This window comes from Oxyura jamaicensis, chromosome 4 (assembly GCF_011077185.1).
Source record: "Oxyura jamaicensis isolate SHBP4307 breed ruddy duck chromosome 4, BPBGC_Ojam_1.0, whole genome shotgun sequence".
Classification (NCBI taxonomy): Eukaryota; Metazoa; Chordata; class Aves; order Anseriformes; family Anatidae; genus Oxyura; species Oxyura jamaicensis.
The window spans coordinates 20148942-20166136 of NC_048896.1; the positions used below are offsets into that span (position 1 = coordinate 20148942).

A 17195-nucleotide genomic window follows, 5' to 3' on the forward strand; every position below is an offset into this window, starting at 1 on the left:
CCCCCCCCCCCCCCCCCCCCCCCCCCCCCCCCCCCCCCCCCGCCTAGTCTCCCACAAACACGTAGGATATTTATTATGCTAACTCATCATTTTTTATGGAGGATGAGCACATAAATATCCTGTCTCATAATGGGAAACTAAATTTTTAGAGAAATTTGAGGATTTTTTTAAAAATAAGCCACCATCAATTAACGTGATTACAGAGGAAACAAAAGAAGTATTAAGCAGAAAGAAACAGATGGATCTTGCTAGGATCTGAAGCACCAATGGCAAGAGATTCTCAAATGAAGCTTTTTCATTGTTACAAATGTATTGCATATTAGTAAGGAAATTCTCAGAGTACGAAGTAAAAGGAAAAATGAACAAAAGAAATAAACTGATTTTTGGTAGTTTACACTGTGGAAAATTGCAATTAAGTTTAAAAAATATTCAATTTGAAAACTATCATAGGTAAGGCAAGCTGAAGAATATGACCCTTTGGAACTGAACAACACACATATTAGTAAATATTTCTATCCATTATATTGCCCAAAATCATTCTTAATGATTTTAAGAATCATTTTAAGATTCTTAAAATGCTAAATACCATTTTAAGAATCATGGTGATATAAATCAGCATCCGCTTAAACCACACATACTAAGTCAGTCTGCTCCAGCTGTGAGGCTGGATTTACATATTTTATGAATCCTTAAATGCAGCAATTTAAGAAATTTGCTAAGATTTCAAATATATGTTAAAAACACACACCCAGGCATCCTGCAGTCACACCTGTCACCACACCATGTGTACCACTCAAGTGATTTTCAAAGCACCAATTAACACAGCTAAATGTAGGGAAGGTCTGCTCCCAGTTGCACTAGTCTAAATTCAGGGCAACTACAGGCGATGGTATTATTTCAGACAGAATCAAATAAACATTAGTAAAATAAACAAAAAAATCATCTGGGCAGTATAATCTGTTTTTGATCACTCATTACTACAAAACAAGACAATGGAAATTTTAAAGCACATATTTTAAAGTTCTTAAAATCTAATTTTTAGTTAATGACCACAGTTTTCCAAAAGATGAATCATTGAAAATACAGAACAATGCATCATTGAAAGACCACATCCTATAAAATGAGGGAGGGACTTTTCTTTCAAATTTTGGGGTTTGCTTAGCACTGAGTTAGAACAACAGATTGTTCCAGGGCGGGGACAGAAGCTGCACGGAGGGGCCATCTGCTCAGCTTCAGCAGCAAACCCCTCCTTCAGCAAAATGAGGATGATATGGAGCACCCAGGCAACTGGGATACACACCATTAGCTAAGCGACAGAATGAAGGATGGAAAACTTTGGACGGTAAGTGTGGACAAAGACAATCACTGCATCACTTTTTTTTTTTTTTTTTTTTTTTTAATATAAAAAACAAGAAAGATGAAGGTACTTGCTCTGAAGCCAGAAGACTACTACTGTATGCACTGCAAACTGGGCTTGCTCAAGGTTTAGATTTAAACCAAAAATGTGGTAATAGAGTAGACTGAAATGATCTTTTTTGTCCACATCTTCTAAGAAATCCTTTAGTCAGTTAGTAAAATAGCAATTTCCCTATCCCCACAGCAGAAGACTGTTAAGTCCAGTTAGCAGCCATTGCAGTTTCACCATTTCAGCTCATTTTAACATAAATTTATTAACTGGTTGTTTCTAACGAAGCCATTATAATATTCTTCGGAGTCTGCTACTCCACTCTCTTCTCCTTTAAGTTACTTTTAATATTCTTGAATTAGGACTTAGGAAAGTCTATGTATACATTGTGTATAAGAATGTATAATTCAGTGTATCATTTCATAACCCAGCTGTCAACAGACACAACATTTTTATAATACATGTATTGTATGTGTGCCAGTGCAAGATGAATAGTCCCGTAACTATAATCAATACTGTTCATTCAAACAACGGGCAGAAGCATTTCAGACAACTGGCAATTTCATCAGTTTCACTGGGCTGCCCAAAAATAAACAGCTTGAGATGAATGAATGATCTCTGTGGTTATCTATAAATAACACTAATCTCAGCTGTTTGTTTTAGGAGGTTCATCACTGGGAGCTGCACAAGGCTCATATCAGAGCAGAAGGCATGGCAGGCTTCAAGAAACTGAAGAAACGTTGAAGAATTTTCCTGTTGTTTATTCACTTCCACAATTATTGTATTTACATACAGGCTCCGCTGAAAGCACCAGGACCCCCCCATGCTGCAGCAGTTCCAGCTCTGCAGGGAACTCGCATGGTCCCAAGGATTTGTGACCATCTTAAAGTCAAACAGGATTCAGAGGAAGCTCCAATGACCTGAGTAAGCCTACCCTGAGGGTAACCGATGTCAGCTCTGAGGAAACCTATGTGACTTGGGGATTTTTAACTACTTCAGTGTTAAACCTGCCCACTCTCCAAAGAGGTTTTGAGACTGAAATAAGCCTCACAGCTCAATGGGAATGAGACTGAAGCTGAGGCTGACGGGTGTGAGGTGAACCCAGGCAGACAGGGAACAGACGGTGCCATTCGCAGGCCTGTTCACTGTCTTTGGAAAGTGAAAGAGCTCTTTTTTTTTTTTTTTTTTTTTTTTTTAATTATGCTCTCTCTCTATCTGCTCCTGTCTTTCAAAGCAAGGCAGGCACAGAGAACAGAGGAAAAGGAATAAAGGCAGCTGACTAAAGGGAAAAAACACATCTCTGCAGGGTCCAGATTCCAAATAAGACTTCCAAACCCACGAAGATGGATCCAGCTGCTGCAGGTGAGGCAAATTGCCCCACCTGGCAGCTGGGCTGGGGCTCTGGGCTGCCGCAGCAACACCGCTGCTCTCCCATCCATGAGATGGTCTGTGGCTCTGAGACTGTGTCCTGCTCCCGCAGGATGATCTCCGAACCTTGGGAAGGATTATTAGGCTTTCTTCCCTGTTTCAAATGGTAGGAACCAGGACATCCCTGGTGTGTGCTCCATGGGAAACAAACAAATGATCGTTCTCCCAAGGAGAAGCTAGAGGCTGGCACTCATCTACTTCCAGGCAGGGTTTGTGCTGCCATGAGACATCACTGCAGAGAGCTCAATACACCACGGACTGCAGCAATTTCTTTTTTGTGGATACCATGAATGGGAGCCAAAGCCTCCGTTACTTCAGCTCCTTCGCAGAGTGCAAAGCTTCACAGAAACTCCCTCAGATGAGCTTTGCAGAAGTGCCCATGCCCCTTGAACAGACTAATGAGCAGGGAGCATCCGTCTGGGTAACCAAACTACTACTGGGCCAAGCTAAAAGGCCACATTGTTCCATATACCTGCAAACCCTGCTCAATCTTAAAGCCTGTTGCTCAAAATATTTATAACCTGGCAATTAAAAAAATCTTTAAATTATAGCATTAACCAATTTACAAGCTTATTGCCACTACAAGATGTGAAGGATGACTGGCACATCCAGCCACACCAAGAAAGCATTTTGGTGGTGTGTTTGTAGTGCCATGGTCAACAGCAAAAAGATTAATGGCATTAACTTCTGTAACAGAGTACACTTTCAAGTGGACAAAGGGGAAGCTCACAGCCCAGTCTGTGCCTCTGTGAAGCGAGACAAGCTGTACCATGGAAGTTGGCTTTGCAGACAGAAGTCAATGGCTGGTTTAAAATAAAAGCCTTGATAATATTTTTTGAAGCAAAACTGTGTGCAGGACATTCATAGAGAAAGAGCCATTTCTTAAGAATGGATGAATTTATCCATTTATCAATTGGATCAGTAACGTTTTAAAGTTACTGTTTTTCTCTATGTTGGCAATATCTCTACACACTTGAACTGCAATCAAGACAGCACAATGCTTTTACACTCCTCTGTGACATAATTCAAAGTGGGAATTGGCCACAATACCAACAAAACCCAGTCTGGGTAAACTGGTAAAACAAAGTCTCTCAGTTTCAGGTAAATGGTCAGACAGCAGTGTACCCCTCTATTAGCCCAAAGTCCTTAATGAGAGCTTAAAAAAAGAGCCCTAAGTGGCCACAGGCCTTTGTAACAGAGCCGTGCTCCTGCAATCAGCACTAACTGACCCTCTGGCTGGCAGGCTTGGCAGAGCAGTAGCTTGCAGCATCTGAACTGCAGGCCCTTCCCTGCCACACTGAGCAAAGTTACAGGGTCCTGGTCATTCTGGAGGCTTGATCTCAATGCTTTATACATCTATGGTATCTATCATCCAGGAACAAAACAGGCAGGACAGCATGGGAGCATCTTAAACTGCTATTGCCCTTCCTACACCCATTTTGTAGAAGGAAATCTTTTCTGCCTTTGGGGATTTCTGATACTTTTTGCAAGTGCACTCCACATACACTGAATTACACGGCTAAATTTCTGGGAAACTGAAGTGATAGATTCATATTTTACAAGCAGCTTTGCCCAACCTTCTTGAAAACACAATTAATAATCAACATTGATACATTATTGCCAAGAAGATTTCAATCCCCTTAAAAAGAACCTTGCAATAGACTGAATTCAACCCAGCATGCACAAAAATTACTCAGAGCTGATATAAACATTTTAAGAGACTGCATGGTCGAAAGGAAGAATTATATTAATCCTACTTGCAATTTTGTCCAGGAAGATACCATTTTTAAATTCATGTGAAGATCCTGATTAAGGCAGAGTATTCCAGAGCAGCAGACACTGGAATCAATTAAAAAAGCAATTCTTATTAACACAGGGAATCTCCAGATATTATCAAGGAAGTATAAAATCTTTTCAGAAAAACCTGCAGGGAAAAACTAATATCAAATTGCATCCACCAGTGTATGCAAAGATTGCTTCAAACCAAATGCATCTTATGTGAAAGAGGGGCTCCCACTGCAGAACAACACAGTAAGAACTTAAGACAGGAAATGCAGATAATTTCTCTGAATAAAGCTTCCAAGAGAATAACTGATTTATGTTGATAGCGATCCAGGCTGGAACCTGACCAGGCTGCAGGGGTTAGCAAGCACCGCTACTCATGAAAAATAACAGGGTGTTTGTACAGATGAAAGTAGGTTAAAATGTTAGCTTTATGCTTCAGCCAAAAGACCCTCTTTTGCCAGAGACCTGTTCTTGAATTAGCTTTAGAGCTACTGAGAGAAAGGTGCTGTGATTTTCAATCAGAACGATCATTATTCATGCAAGAGACACAATGAGTTAAATTTCACAGGGAAGTCTACAGTCTTTAATGTCAACCAGCCTCTATTCATATGAGAATTGCAAAATCCATAAACTGATGCAGAGATAGACAGAAAAGTAGTGAAAGGTTCACAGCTACAAAAATACATATATGTGGGAAAAAGAGAAAAAAGAAAAATAAAAATCTGGAAGTGGAGATGGTATAAGCAACTCCTGCTAAAAGCAAGGTCAGCACTTTGCACTGGAGACTATTTGATTTACCCTATTTTGTTTCAATTGAAAAACAAAATCTTTCCTTGGCAGATTCTGCTCTACACAGTCTATTATAGATACTTCTGAGATACCCAGCATCATTTATAAAGGGACACTTATTACTGCTGAACGTGAATGTTTTATTAAATTTCCCAGAGTTCCAAGCGGAAATATGTGTGATGCTACACAAGGGGATATTCAGCTGGTTGCTGAAGTCAAGAGCCTGGACAACCTGGGAAGTCCTGGGGGAAAGGTGTGCTACTGATTAAGATGCTCCACCTCTCCCGTGAAGTATCCATGGGCTTTCCTGGAACCCACACCCCCACTTACCCAGTGTCTTAGAGCCAGGAATACCTCACGAAGGACCACTCTGTTTTTACCCCTTACTGGCTTCTCTCTTTCAAACTCCCATAGAGCCACTCCAAATTCATCCTGGTGAAAATCTGATCAGAGTAAGACCTCATTATGAATCATGACTTTCCATATTTATTATATGGGATACAAAAAACGATTTTTTTTTTTCATGTTAGGGTAGAACAACGAAGCATCAAAACATTTCAGTCCCAGTGGTCTTTGCAGATACACATATATCCACGTATCACTGCTTGTGATTTCTTTTTATGTTACATAGCACAAAAAACAACCAGCAGCAAAGCACGTCTGATGCACATGAAGGCACATTTTGGAAACAAGACATTGTAATCATAGAAAACATTGCTACATTTACAACACATGGCATGTAGTAAAGCTATAACGATTTGTGCTTTAAACAAGGTAACTTCTGCACCTCAAGTCTTAAACTACAACAGCGGAAAACTTCAGGAGGTTTAACTGGTCTCATTTTGATTGATTTTGGGCTTCTCTCACTGCCTCTCCAGGTAATAAAGTAAGTTGCCTGTAGATGGTGTGGAAAGGCATGCTATACATACTTGAACTGACAAAAATTGTCTATCCATAAAATCCATCATATGTAGCTTGAACTACATACCCTGAAAAATGCAGACAGCTTCTTCCAAAACACACACACACAATTTTCACATCCATCATCTATATGTCATCAGAAAAATTGGACAGAACAGGTGCTCTTACACTGAAAAACGCAGATTCTTGTCTGCAGAAACATTATGCTAACTGATATAGGCTTCACCAAATTGTTTCAGTCAGGAAAAAGAAAAAGTACAAAACCCAGAAATCAACATTTTCAAAACACAACATTTGGCTTTAGCTGAAACTGAATCAATTTTTTGAAGTCCAAAACTATTTAAAAAGCTTTAAATTCTCCAATTTTCTGGCTGATCCCAAACTAATCGTCAAAACCTTTTTGCAACTACATCTGAAATGAAAGACCTGCAGGTGACACAGCTGGCACCACTCCTGATCATACGTGGTTCTGAAATCATGCAGTGCAATGCTCCAGGACATCCAATCCATTTGGGGACACCCAGCAGTGCAGTGAGAGAAAGGCGCTATGGAGCAACATGGTATGAGCTGTCTGAGGTGCTCGAGGCAAGCAGGTGGAAACTGCCTTCTGTCATGCTGACACAGCACTTCGCTCTGCTGACACGGCTACCAGAGAAGAGAGATGGGATCTGCTGGCATGAGACAATCATGCACAATTTTTCTCTTTAGCATTGTTATTTACTCATGAAGAAGTTATAAGAAAATAAGCACAAAAAGTTGGACTTGGTGACTTTGGAGGTCTCTTCCAAACCTAGATGATTCTGTGATTCTGTGATTTAGTGTTTCCTCAGGTCCAGCTCCTTTTGACATACTCCAGAATCAAAGAGAAGCCACCCTGGAGATGTCACCAGACCACTAAACAAACTCTTTGGAGAACAATGGTTGAGTACATTAGATTTGCAAGACAATTTTAAATCCCCCGACCAGTTTAGATTCAATGCAGGGTTAGACCCTGGGTCAGTCCTTTACAGATCAATGGACACTAATTAGCTCTCATCCAACTGCTAGGAAAAAAGAATGCATATGAACTTGAGCTTTCTGACCATCAGACTTCATTTGAATCCAAACTTGGTGACATCAGTGGTAAAGCCTAAGACGACAAAACTCCTACAACTGATAAAAGTTAATATTTTACCATGTTCTCATGTAGAGAGGCTAGGGAAAGTTCATCACTCAAAAAAAATAAATCAATTTCTGGTTTTCCCCAAGCCATATCTCTCTCTGCACCTATGGCCCTGCCAAACAATAACAAAACAGCAAAAGAGTTTTAAGGAATTTAACATAGACATCAGGGTGCAAAGAGCAATCAGGATCTGTGCCACAACGCAGCAACCCCATGATTCGCAAGGTGTGTTCACTAAGGGAGCTGCAGCATTTCTCTTGAACTCAGATCTCTGATACAGAAAGCACGCAAAGAAATCATGGGAGCAACAACCCCTGAAATGCACTGTTCACACTTACAGCTAGCAGCTGTGAGATTTCGATTACAACACATTCTACAAACCTCACAGAAATCAACAGGCAACACTGCTTCCAGTAAAGACACTTCTTCCTACCCCACTCAAATCTGAGCGTGGGTCTGACTGGCAAGAATCAGGCACATGCTGTGCTGTAGAAGTGTGGACCATGCTTATAACAAAGATCCAGCATGTGTAGGAGGCAAAGAACTTTTCCAATATTAAAACTTCATTTCTTTCCAACTGTTTTGCTTTTTTCAGGTGAAGAGCTGAAGAATTCTCCTCTGTAAAGTGATAGATTGGCTTGCTGTACAGTGCTGACACATGTTCTCCTAGGTCCCTCAGTGGGAACATGTCTTCTGCTGGCAAGGACAGCAAATTAGTAAGTGCTGATTTCTTCTTTTTCTTTTTCTTTTTTTTTTTTTTAATTTCTAGAAGAATGAAGAGTATATATAAATATAGATATATATATTTAGGAAGGGCTAGGAGTAGAAGAAGTGATCAATTAAATGGCAATTTAGCCAAGGCTTTCCAAGTTTTTCACTCCAAACAGCCCCACAATCTCTGTCTCGTACAGGTAAATTGTATTACTCCTTTACAAGAAATACCAAAATTGTGCTACCAGAAGTAGCAAATGGACTTACTCCAAATCATGCTAGGAGCCATCAGATACTCCAAAATTTCTGAAGATCAGCCCCCTGACTGCGTGGCCTAGGCCCAAAATGCATGATGTGTGCAGATGACAAAACTGGTGAAATCAGAAAGCACACATCAGTCCAGGAGAAAGAGGAATGAAAACAAAGCAAGCGTATATGGAATATACATTGTCAGACAGTGGATATACATTTCCCAGATACCTGCGTAACATTTTAAAGACAGTTCTTGTATGAAAATGGACTAAAGACAAGGGAGTTATCATGCAGCCCAGTTCTTGCATTAAAAGGACATTGCATTCAAGACAGTGATGTCATTGTGCAGCCCCACTTTTTTTATTTTTATTTTTTAATTCCTGATGGGAATTTCAAACATCACATTTGACTAAACTCCAACAGATGCAAGCCCAATACATGGGCTGGACCAAGCATCCAAATGCAATCAGGTAATATACAAGTGAACATGTTGTAAATTTTGTTTGAAAATAAATAAATAAAACCAACTTTCAGCACATCTGAAGCATTCACATAGTCTAGCAAAACAATTGCACTTACGTGATCAGCTAGGTCACTCCATTCCAGCAGCAGTGTGTTCACCTGGGCTATTATCCAATTCTAGGAGAGTGATTCACCTTTTTTAGAAGTGCCTGGGTAACTTATCTGCAACGCAGTGCCACTGCAGGTTGATCCTCATGCATAAGGGCCTCCATGCCTCCTGCACTGTGCGTGCGGAGGGCTGCACGCTGCCACTCGCTAATTTAGAAGCAATTAAGAAGGTATTAAAGCACATCCAGTGCCTTAGACTCCACAACAGGGATATGCATGAATGGCTGCTAGGTGGATTCATTGACATAACTCCTTCCTACATTTATTGTTCTTTACATAGAAACCTTCCTGCCTGTTTCTGTCTTGCTCTGTGTACATGATATTTTTACCCCTAATGATTACATCTTGGTGCTGTCAATTAAAAATGCACACAGTGTTTGAATGTTTCACATATAGATATGTGTGATAAATGATCTCCAATACATACACTTGGTGCTACAGAGCTATCTCCAAACTCCCTGAAATGGAGAAACGCTAGAGTACGGACTGTGAAGCCATGTGATAGTTACCAACCTCCACTGCAATGCCCATGAACAACTGAACAGGAGCTGCCTATCTCGGAGTCCTCATGGTAGGACTGCACATGAAAAATTCCAGGATTATTCCAACTTCGAGGTTTCTAAGGCATCTAATATTCTGAAGATAAACAGTAATACAAAGCTGGTAATATAACTAAAGGAAACAACTCTGATAGGAAACAACACAAACATATTTAGAAGAATGGATGAAATCTGGAAATTGCTTCATTGCAGCAACCACCAAAGAGTTTCAAAGAAACTGGTTTGGTCTGGATCAATCTTTTTTCTATTTCTAGTTTTGGATGGTTACATTGTTCTAGTGGAGGTACAAGCCCCTGTATAGCAAATGTAAGCTTTATGACAATAGGTATGGAGCTATTACATACTTACAATTTCTCTCACAACAGAGGCCTTGGGCATCCAGTGTTCTGTACTTTACAGCAGCACAGGAACCACTGACTCTAGGATGAATCTTAAATGCCAAATACAAAATCAACATAAACATCTTTGCAATAAATGAACATGAGTTTTCAATGATATTGTTTGTCTTAATTTGAAACTGAACTATGAAACAAAACTGTCACTGCTTTAAAAATAACATACTCTAATAACATTTTAGGGACACCTAACCAAGTCAAAATTATCATTGCAGAATGGGTAATGACAAAATATGTACTTTAAATGGAAAAATGTTGAATTGCTGGAACATGACAATAAAAAAATCTCTAAAGATACATCAGTTGCCTTGTTTCACACCTTCCTCCATAACAATCCTACACTTGCAGTGGGATGGCCTCCCACCTCCCAGACACTGAGCCCAGATGAAAGAAACCCACTATTTTCTATGGCTTTTAGACAAGCTCCCTAGTCAGCCTTCAACAAAACTGTGCTTTTCTGTTGTTGTTAAAAGCTGCTGACACATACTTGCTTCCTGTCGTGGCATCTCCATTTCCTCCTAGAGATAAACTATAGCTGTGGCACACTTTAGTTGGATTTGGAGTTAATCAGTAGCTCTCCAACCCATGTCAATAGTCATCCAAACGCAATGCTATATAGGAAAAGTGAGCAAATTGATCTGTGCATCTGCACAAAATCTTTCTGTAACTGAACAAGTAAATGGGTCTCTTCATCATGCTTTACTCTTCATCCATGTGGTGAATTCACAGAGCTTCTTCAATAAAGTGTCCATTCATATGGGATTTTCTACTTTCTCTACAGTGCGAGTTAAATTTAATTCTAACAGCTAAACAACATGTAAATGCTTTTGTATGTAGTGGAAGTGAAGAGAAAGGGAAGCCAACTTATTTTAAAATTAAGATATAACAAAAGCTAATTTGAAACAATATAGTTCCTTCTGCTAACACTGAGATCACATTCGCTCTAATGACAAATCACCTACTCTGCCATGAACTGGACACAAACTTTAGTTGGAACACTTTTCTTCACCTTTTCATCTATCCCAATGTTACAAAAGCTTTGAATCCTAAGCTAAAGCCAGCTAATTTGCTATGCCATACAGCAGTAACATACAATATTTAACAAATTCCACAGCATAAAAGGCATTTTTGGGGATCTGTAATTAACGGAACAGTGTGGAAAGCTCAGTTGTAGGTATTTTACTATGGAATACTGGGAGAAACCACAGTGCAATCTGTACTGGGAGAGTTGGGCACCTACCCTGCGGTTTCTACTTCAGCAAAACCACTGGTACATGGCCCAAACTTGGCAAGACTGTCAGAGACACACTTATGCTTTTGGCAGAAGGGAACTGACCACTTTCAGCATCAGTATCCTTTGCCAGCTGGGCAAAGAGCACACAGAAGCAAGGGAAGCAAATTATCTGCCCACTGGCAAAAAGAAATGGTGAGCAGCACCTAAGGAAACACTGTGTGTATGTATACACATGTTGAGTATGCATGTGAGCATATATATTTATATATATATGAAATTGTGCTTTGGAAAAAGGAATAAATACAGTTAAACTGAAAAAATTGTCTGCTACTAGCCCTGTGGTATCATTTTCTGTAACATTCTCACAATAACAAACAGGCCTTTCTTCAATTAAAATCTTCCTGAATTTTCAACGTTAAATAAAGGACTGCAGGATGCTAAAGAAATATTTTCAAAGAAAGTCAGAAATGTGACTCCCATACAATCTGTTAAAGGATTTTAGCAACTTAAAGTAAGCATGTAATTACATTTTCCTTTTTTTTTTTTTTTTTTTTTTTTTTTCCTTCGGGAATGAGTGCCTAGGGAAAAAACATTATATCAAAATTTGGTAAAATATAAAAAGAGCCTTCCAGGTTCAAAAGATATATGAGAAATGACTTAGAAAAAAATAATGGAACAAGAATTTGTAGTCAGTAGGCTAGGTTTAGCTAAGAGTGGGAATCTGTCTGTAGATTAATTAGATTCTGCAATCAACCTCCCTTTCTCCCGTACACATCCCATCACTATCATTACATGATCAACAGATTTTTATGAAAACTAATGCTTTATTTTGAGAAATTCTATGGGGACTATGTATAACGTTGACTTTGCTTTTCTAAATATTTCTTGAAAATTGTATGTAATGCACAAACACATTTGTTGGCTGTAAAGGTGTACAACAGCAATTTTTTGCAATGACAGTGCAGAGAGGGAATATGAGATCTGTGTGCTAATGAGCTGACACTGCAGAGGCTAGAGCAGTGTTAGTATAGTGCACTACAAGTGCAGAGCAGACAGACATACGCGGGTTATTTCTAGGGAATATGATCTACAGAACTGTATGCATAATTCAACATTAATACTAACATCCTTCATTGAAGGTTACAATAAAAACATGAAAGATGTTTCTAGCAATGGATTTATACGTTTTAGTTGCTATATTAATATTTTTTAAAAAAGGCAGCTCACTCTCTATGCGAGCATTTTTGAAGAAAAGATAAAATATCCATATTTTACTTCATTTTATACATTTACAGCTCAATTTAACTTTCTTCCTTTTTTTTTTTTTTTTCCTTCTTTTTTTCTGTTGGCAAAAGGCTTTGTATTTTAAGAAATATAATAAATCCTGTCAAAGCCAACTGATAAACTTTAATTCGCCTTTAAATACACTGGAATTTTCCTCTGTGCTTGCATTTGTTCTCTGTGAAGATATCATACAGCTAAATAAATAGATGGGTAGATAAACACAGAATGGATGGATACCGTATGCATGTGTGTAAATTAAATATACAGAGAGAGGCTCAGTGCTAGCAGTGAAGCATGGAATGCATGTACATGAATCAGATTATGCATCACTTAACTGAAAAAGGAATGAGAAGGAGGGGCTTAGAGCAGGAATTTTCTTTTGCTTCTAAACAACTTTGTTCTCATGCTGGGATATTGCCAAATCAAGCCTACTAGAGGTGGGCTTTTTATCTCTGGTTCATGAGGATACTTTATCCTGCCTCTGGAATGCACCAGATTGCAGCAAGTAGGATGTGCAGTTGTACAGTAAGAAGCTAAGTCTTTTCTGAGTGGAGCACCCTCAATTCCTACACACATGAACACTTACAACAGCCACTATCATATAATTCAGAGCAAAGGAGAATGAAAATTATTAACTTATGGATACAGACCAGCACAGGCACTAGGCTCAACCTACACATGCTACTTCCTCTGATTTCCCTTTGGTTCCTTTATATGTCCCAGCACAAAGTCAGTCACAGTCTTTCTCTCCAGTGAAGGCAGTCATAGTCACTGCAGCTTTCACTCACATGGATCCCTGCCAATTGCAAATATTGATCAAAAGGTTGTGTGACAGCACCGGAGACAATTCATGCTTATCTTCAAGAGAAGTAAAAATGTTGTGGAAAGAATTCCTTCATGGCAGCACCCTGTAATTATCTGCCACTCCACTAGGAAGCAAGGACGCGACTAAGGGTATTTGGGCCAGAATGTTTTACATGTTAGCCATGCAGTATGAGGAGCTTATTAGTTCATCCTGATGCATCGATATGCACAAGCATTCTGACTTTCGAAGACAATTGCTTGCAAATCTGAAAAGAGCAGTGCTTTTTTTTTTCTTTTTTTTTTTTTTTTTTTTAAATTGAGCTACTTAGACCTTTCTGGCTAGTGACTTGGACTCACTGTATTATTTGTCTGTCAACAGTATTACCAGATGTTTGATGTAGCTATGGACAAGGTCACCTTTTCGTTTTCTTTCTCCTGTTTCTTTTTTCACATCTTCTATTTTTAAATAGGTTACTGTAGGTTGGTATTCTCTGATCTACGGTTTCTCCAGAGATTTAAGTTTTCCAGATTTTACTACTCTGGTAATGTGTGTTGAAACACGCAGCCCTATTCTACAGAACAGCAGCTCAACCTGCTAAAATCGCCACAGCTTTCACTAAGCAATGACAAAAATCATTAGATGTCAGAAGATGAGTAGCACACTGACTAAATAATACATTGACTGCCTCTGAATGAACGTGTGGTTCACTGGTCTTGGTGGGATCTGTGAAGAAGTGCTGGTAGAACTTTTAAAAAAACAATTAATAATTAATCACCCAAGCAGTTTAATGTATTTAGTTTAAATCCATATAATTGATATTTAGGAAACTACGTTTGAGATACAGCCCTCTTGAAGGGATTACACTGATTAAGGATTAATAGTCAGATGTTTGTTGTAAGAGCTGTTGAGGCAGCATAGGATTAGTAAAATAAGATGCAAAGTACATACACACTTATTTACCCTTTTTCCCCCCCATTTTAAAAATTTTGTTAGGGGGGGGGGCCCCCCGGCCGGCCCGCAACTTTCAAAGGTCCTACTTCAAAGCCCTTTAAAAAGTGTAATGCTGCACTAACAAGAAGCAGTCACATGGGGGATATGTTTGAATATGAACCCTAAATTTGTCCAAGTAGTTCCTTATTGTATATTTTCTAAGCACCACATTTCTCAGAAAATACCCGAAATCCAAGGAAGAATCAAATATCTACTCCTCTAGCCTTCCTATTATGTAGCTTAAGGGAGGGTAATAAGAGCTGTCTAACAAACAAAACTGAAAGATTTTCAAATCATGAAATTGTTTTAAAACAGGACACAGTAGTTCTCAGCTCACCAATACTCTGGTATTTTAGTACTCTTTGAAAATTTTACACTGTGAATATATGAAGAGTAATCTTGTTCATACCACAAAGTTAGTACATTGCATTCAGAGGTTCTTTAGATCACGTACAGACATATTTCTGTATACTGCAAAGCGCATGCAACTACCTTGCAAGAGGACTCCATTCATTTTCAAAGGTTTACAATAACAGCTGCATAAAACTGAATATGGACATGTCAGTAAAAGAAATATTCAGGAGCCACTATTGTTAAAGGAATGCTTTTTTAAATGCAGAACACGAACTGGTCTTTCAGAAAGGGATTTCGCATTTTAACACCATGATAATACTACTCAAAGTTCCATTTTGCTTCTTTTGTTAATAAAGGCTCAAATTATGCATATGCACTGCTTGTGCAGAGCTATTTTTCATAATGGTGAGCATTCTGATTCCATTTTCTCTCCCCTCAGCTCTAACGGTATTCATCAGTTGACAGACTCTTCAGTTTTTAACAGGACTTTCAGTGTAAGAAAACAAGGTGGTATTTCAGGGCAGAGGAGGTAAGGAAGCCTCTCTAGTTCTGTCCCCTGAAGGTCACTTGTGAACAGCTGTTTCTGATTTACTCCTGCATAGTATTATTTGCAAATTATGATGCCTCACACGGCTAGGCTGTAGCCTTAACAGAAAAGGGATGTTACTTCAGTGGCAAATCACTGATCATGGCTACACAGTGCTGCTATATACATAACATGGCTGTTTTTCTGGAAAACAAAACTAAAAGGATTGGAAAAAGTGGTGACAGAACTTTCCCCAAGGTATTATTCAACCACACTATGCCGCAAATCCACTAAGCTTCATGTCAGTATACACATTTGTTGCACCGTATCCTATGAACAAGTAAGTACTCAAGGCTGCCAGGGAGAAATTGAATGTAAAGATGGATAACAAATAAATGTATTTTCAAAAAGCATGTATTTACTTACAAGCATTTGTCACTGAAAAACTGTTGGAAGAGTCCAAGTGATCTACATGATAGTTCAAATGGAAGGGCTTTTCTGTAGTGTTTTGGTTCGTGTTGTATAACTGCACTGCAAATCGAAACGCGCTGTGCTCCTGAACAGTGTTCCTCATGAAAAGTCCACCTAGGATGAGAGAGAAAAACAGGAGAAGGGGATAGAAGGTATTTCAGATTGAATTGTTAGCAAAAGCAGTGGTAGTAAGTTACATTTGCATACTAGCAGTCTAGGCGTGAGATCATCATTTGGGCAGAGCACACGCACGAAATGCCAACCCCAAAGTTCGGCTGGCGAAGCCCCTCGTAGCCCCCCGAGCCCTGGGGGTTGGGGGGTGGGGGGGGGATCCCCGAGCCCTGGGGGGCTGCAGGTGGCCGCCGGCAGCCCCGAGCCCCAGCCTTTATCCCTGGGGGGCTGAAAGACCCCGGCCTGACGAGCGGGGCGCCGGGCTCGCGGTGTGACAGGCGATGAAGGAAAAAAAAAAAAAAAAAAAAAAAAGAAAAAAAGGCACAAAACCCCAAGATTTTCACTCGCACGCCCGCAGCCTGACGGCTCCCTCGGCCACAGGTTGAGGGCACAGCACTGCGCTACACACCGCCGCTCCTTAAACCGCTCTGCGATCCCGCACGGAGACGGACCGCAGCCTCCCGTCGGTCCCGGGGTGCACAGCAGCCGCCCCAGCAGCCCGGGCACCGCTCCCGCACCTCCCTGCCGGCTGCGGGAAGGGGCCGGAGCCGGGCTGGCTCCGCGAGCAGCCACGGCCGCCCTCGCCCCTTTTCCCCGGCCGGCTGCTTGCTGGCTTCTCCCCGTCGCCCCCCGGCGCAACTGGATGCCGCTTACCGATGCTGATGGTATTGGGGAATCCTCCCCGAGCCTCCCCCAGCAGCCCCGCCAGCAGCAGCAGCAGCAGCAGCAGGGTCCGGGGCGCGCTCTGCCCCATTTTCTTCAGCCCCTGCGATTCAGCCCCTAGCACGAAGCGGGCGGCTCGGGCATGGGCGCGAGGGGAGCCTCGGAGCAGCCAACGGTGGTGCTGATGCTGGCGGAGGAAGCGGGGAGGACGATCCCCTCCTTTCTTCTTTTTCTTTTTCTTATTTTTTTCCCCTCAGATCCCTCTCCTCTAGTCTTCACCCCAGCCTGGCAGGGCTCATTGGCTGCGAGGTTTGCCTTTCTCTCCCCTCCTTGTCTCCATCAGTGCCCCCCTCCCCCCTCCCCCCCCCCAGAGCAAGGGACTTCCCCCAAAGATGGTGGGGAGCGGAGCCGCCGAGGCGCTCCACCCGGGCCGGGAGGGGGAGATCGATCAAACTTGGCGGGGGGAGGGCTCGCAGCCGCTCGGCCTCCCCCGGCCCCCGTTGAGGGGATTAAGGGCGGCGGGAGCTGACCGGTCTCAGGGGCTGCGGCTGGTCCCTTTAAAGCTGCAGCGCCTGGGCGGGTGTGCGTGTGTGGGGGGGGGGGAGTGGGAGTGGGAGTGGGAGTGGGAGTGGGAGTGGGAGTGGGAGTGGGAGTGGGAG

At 41.1% G+C, this 17195-nt stretch overlaps 1 protein-coding gene and 1 long non-coding RNA gene across 6 annotated transcripts in view; both read right to left on the reverse strand.

Moving 5' to 3' along the window:
- The window catches only part of GRIA3 (glutamate ionotropic receptor AMPA type subunit 3), a 149540-nt gene extending 132657 nt beyond the window's left edge, over positions 1 to 16883 (reverse strand). For 3 of the 5 annotated variants that reach the window (XM_035323693.1, XM_035323694.1, XM_035323697.1), the window contains exons 1-2: positions 16528 to 16882; positions 15658 to 15816 (exon numbers count right to left, since the gene is read on the reverse strand). In XM_035323693.1, the coding sequence (XP_035179584.1) occupies positions 15658 to 15816; positions 16528 to 16627 (259 nt within the window). In that variant the 5' untranslated portion in view covers positions 16628 to 16882. Of the gene's footprint in view, positions 1 to 15657; positions 15817 to 16527 lie in introns of all 5 variants that reach the window. The other 2 variants (XR_004750109.1, XM_035323695.1) reach the window with 1 other exon arrangement.
- LOC118165568 lies at positions 8469 to 15647 on the reverse strand. The gene is made up of 2 exons (XR_004750110.1): positions 9033 to 15647; positions 8469 to 8572 (listed from the first exon to the last, which is right to left on the reverse strand). It is a non-coding gene; the product is annotated as an uncharacterized LOC118165568 (long non-coding RNA).
- Positions 16884 to 17195: the final 312 nt, after the last annotated feature.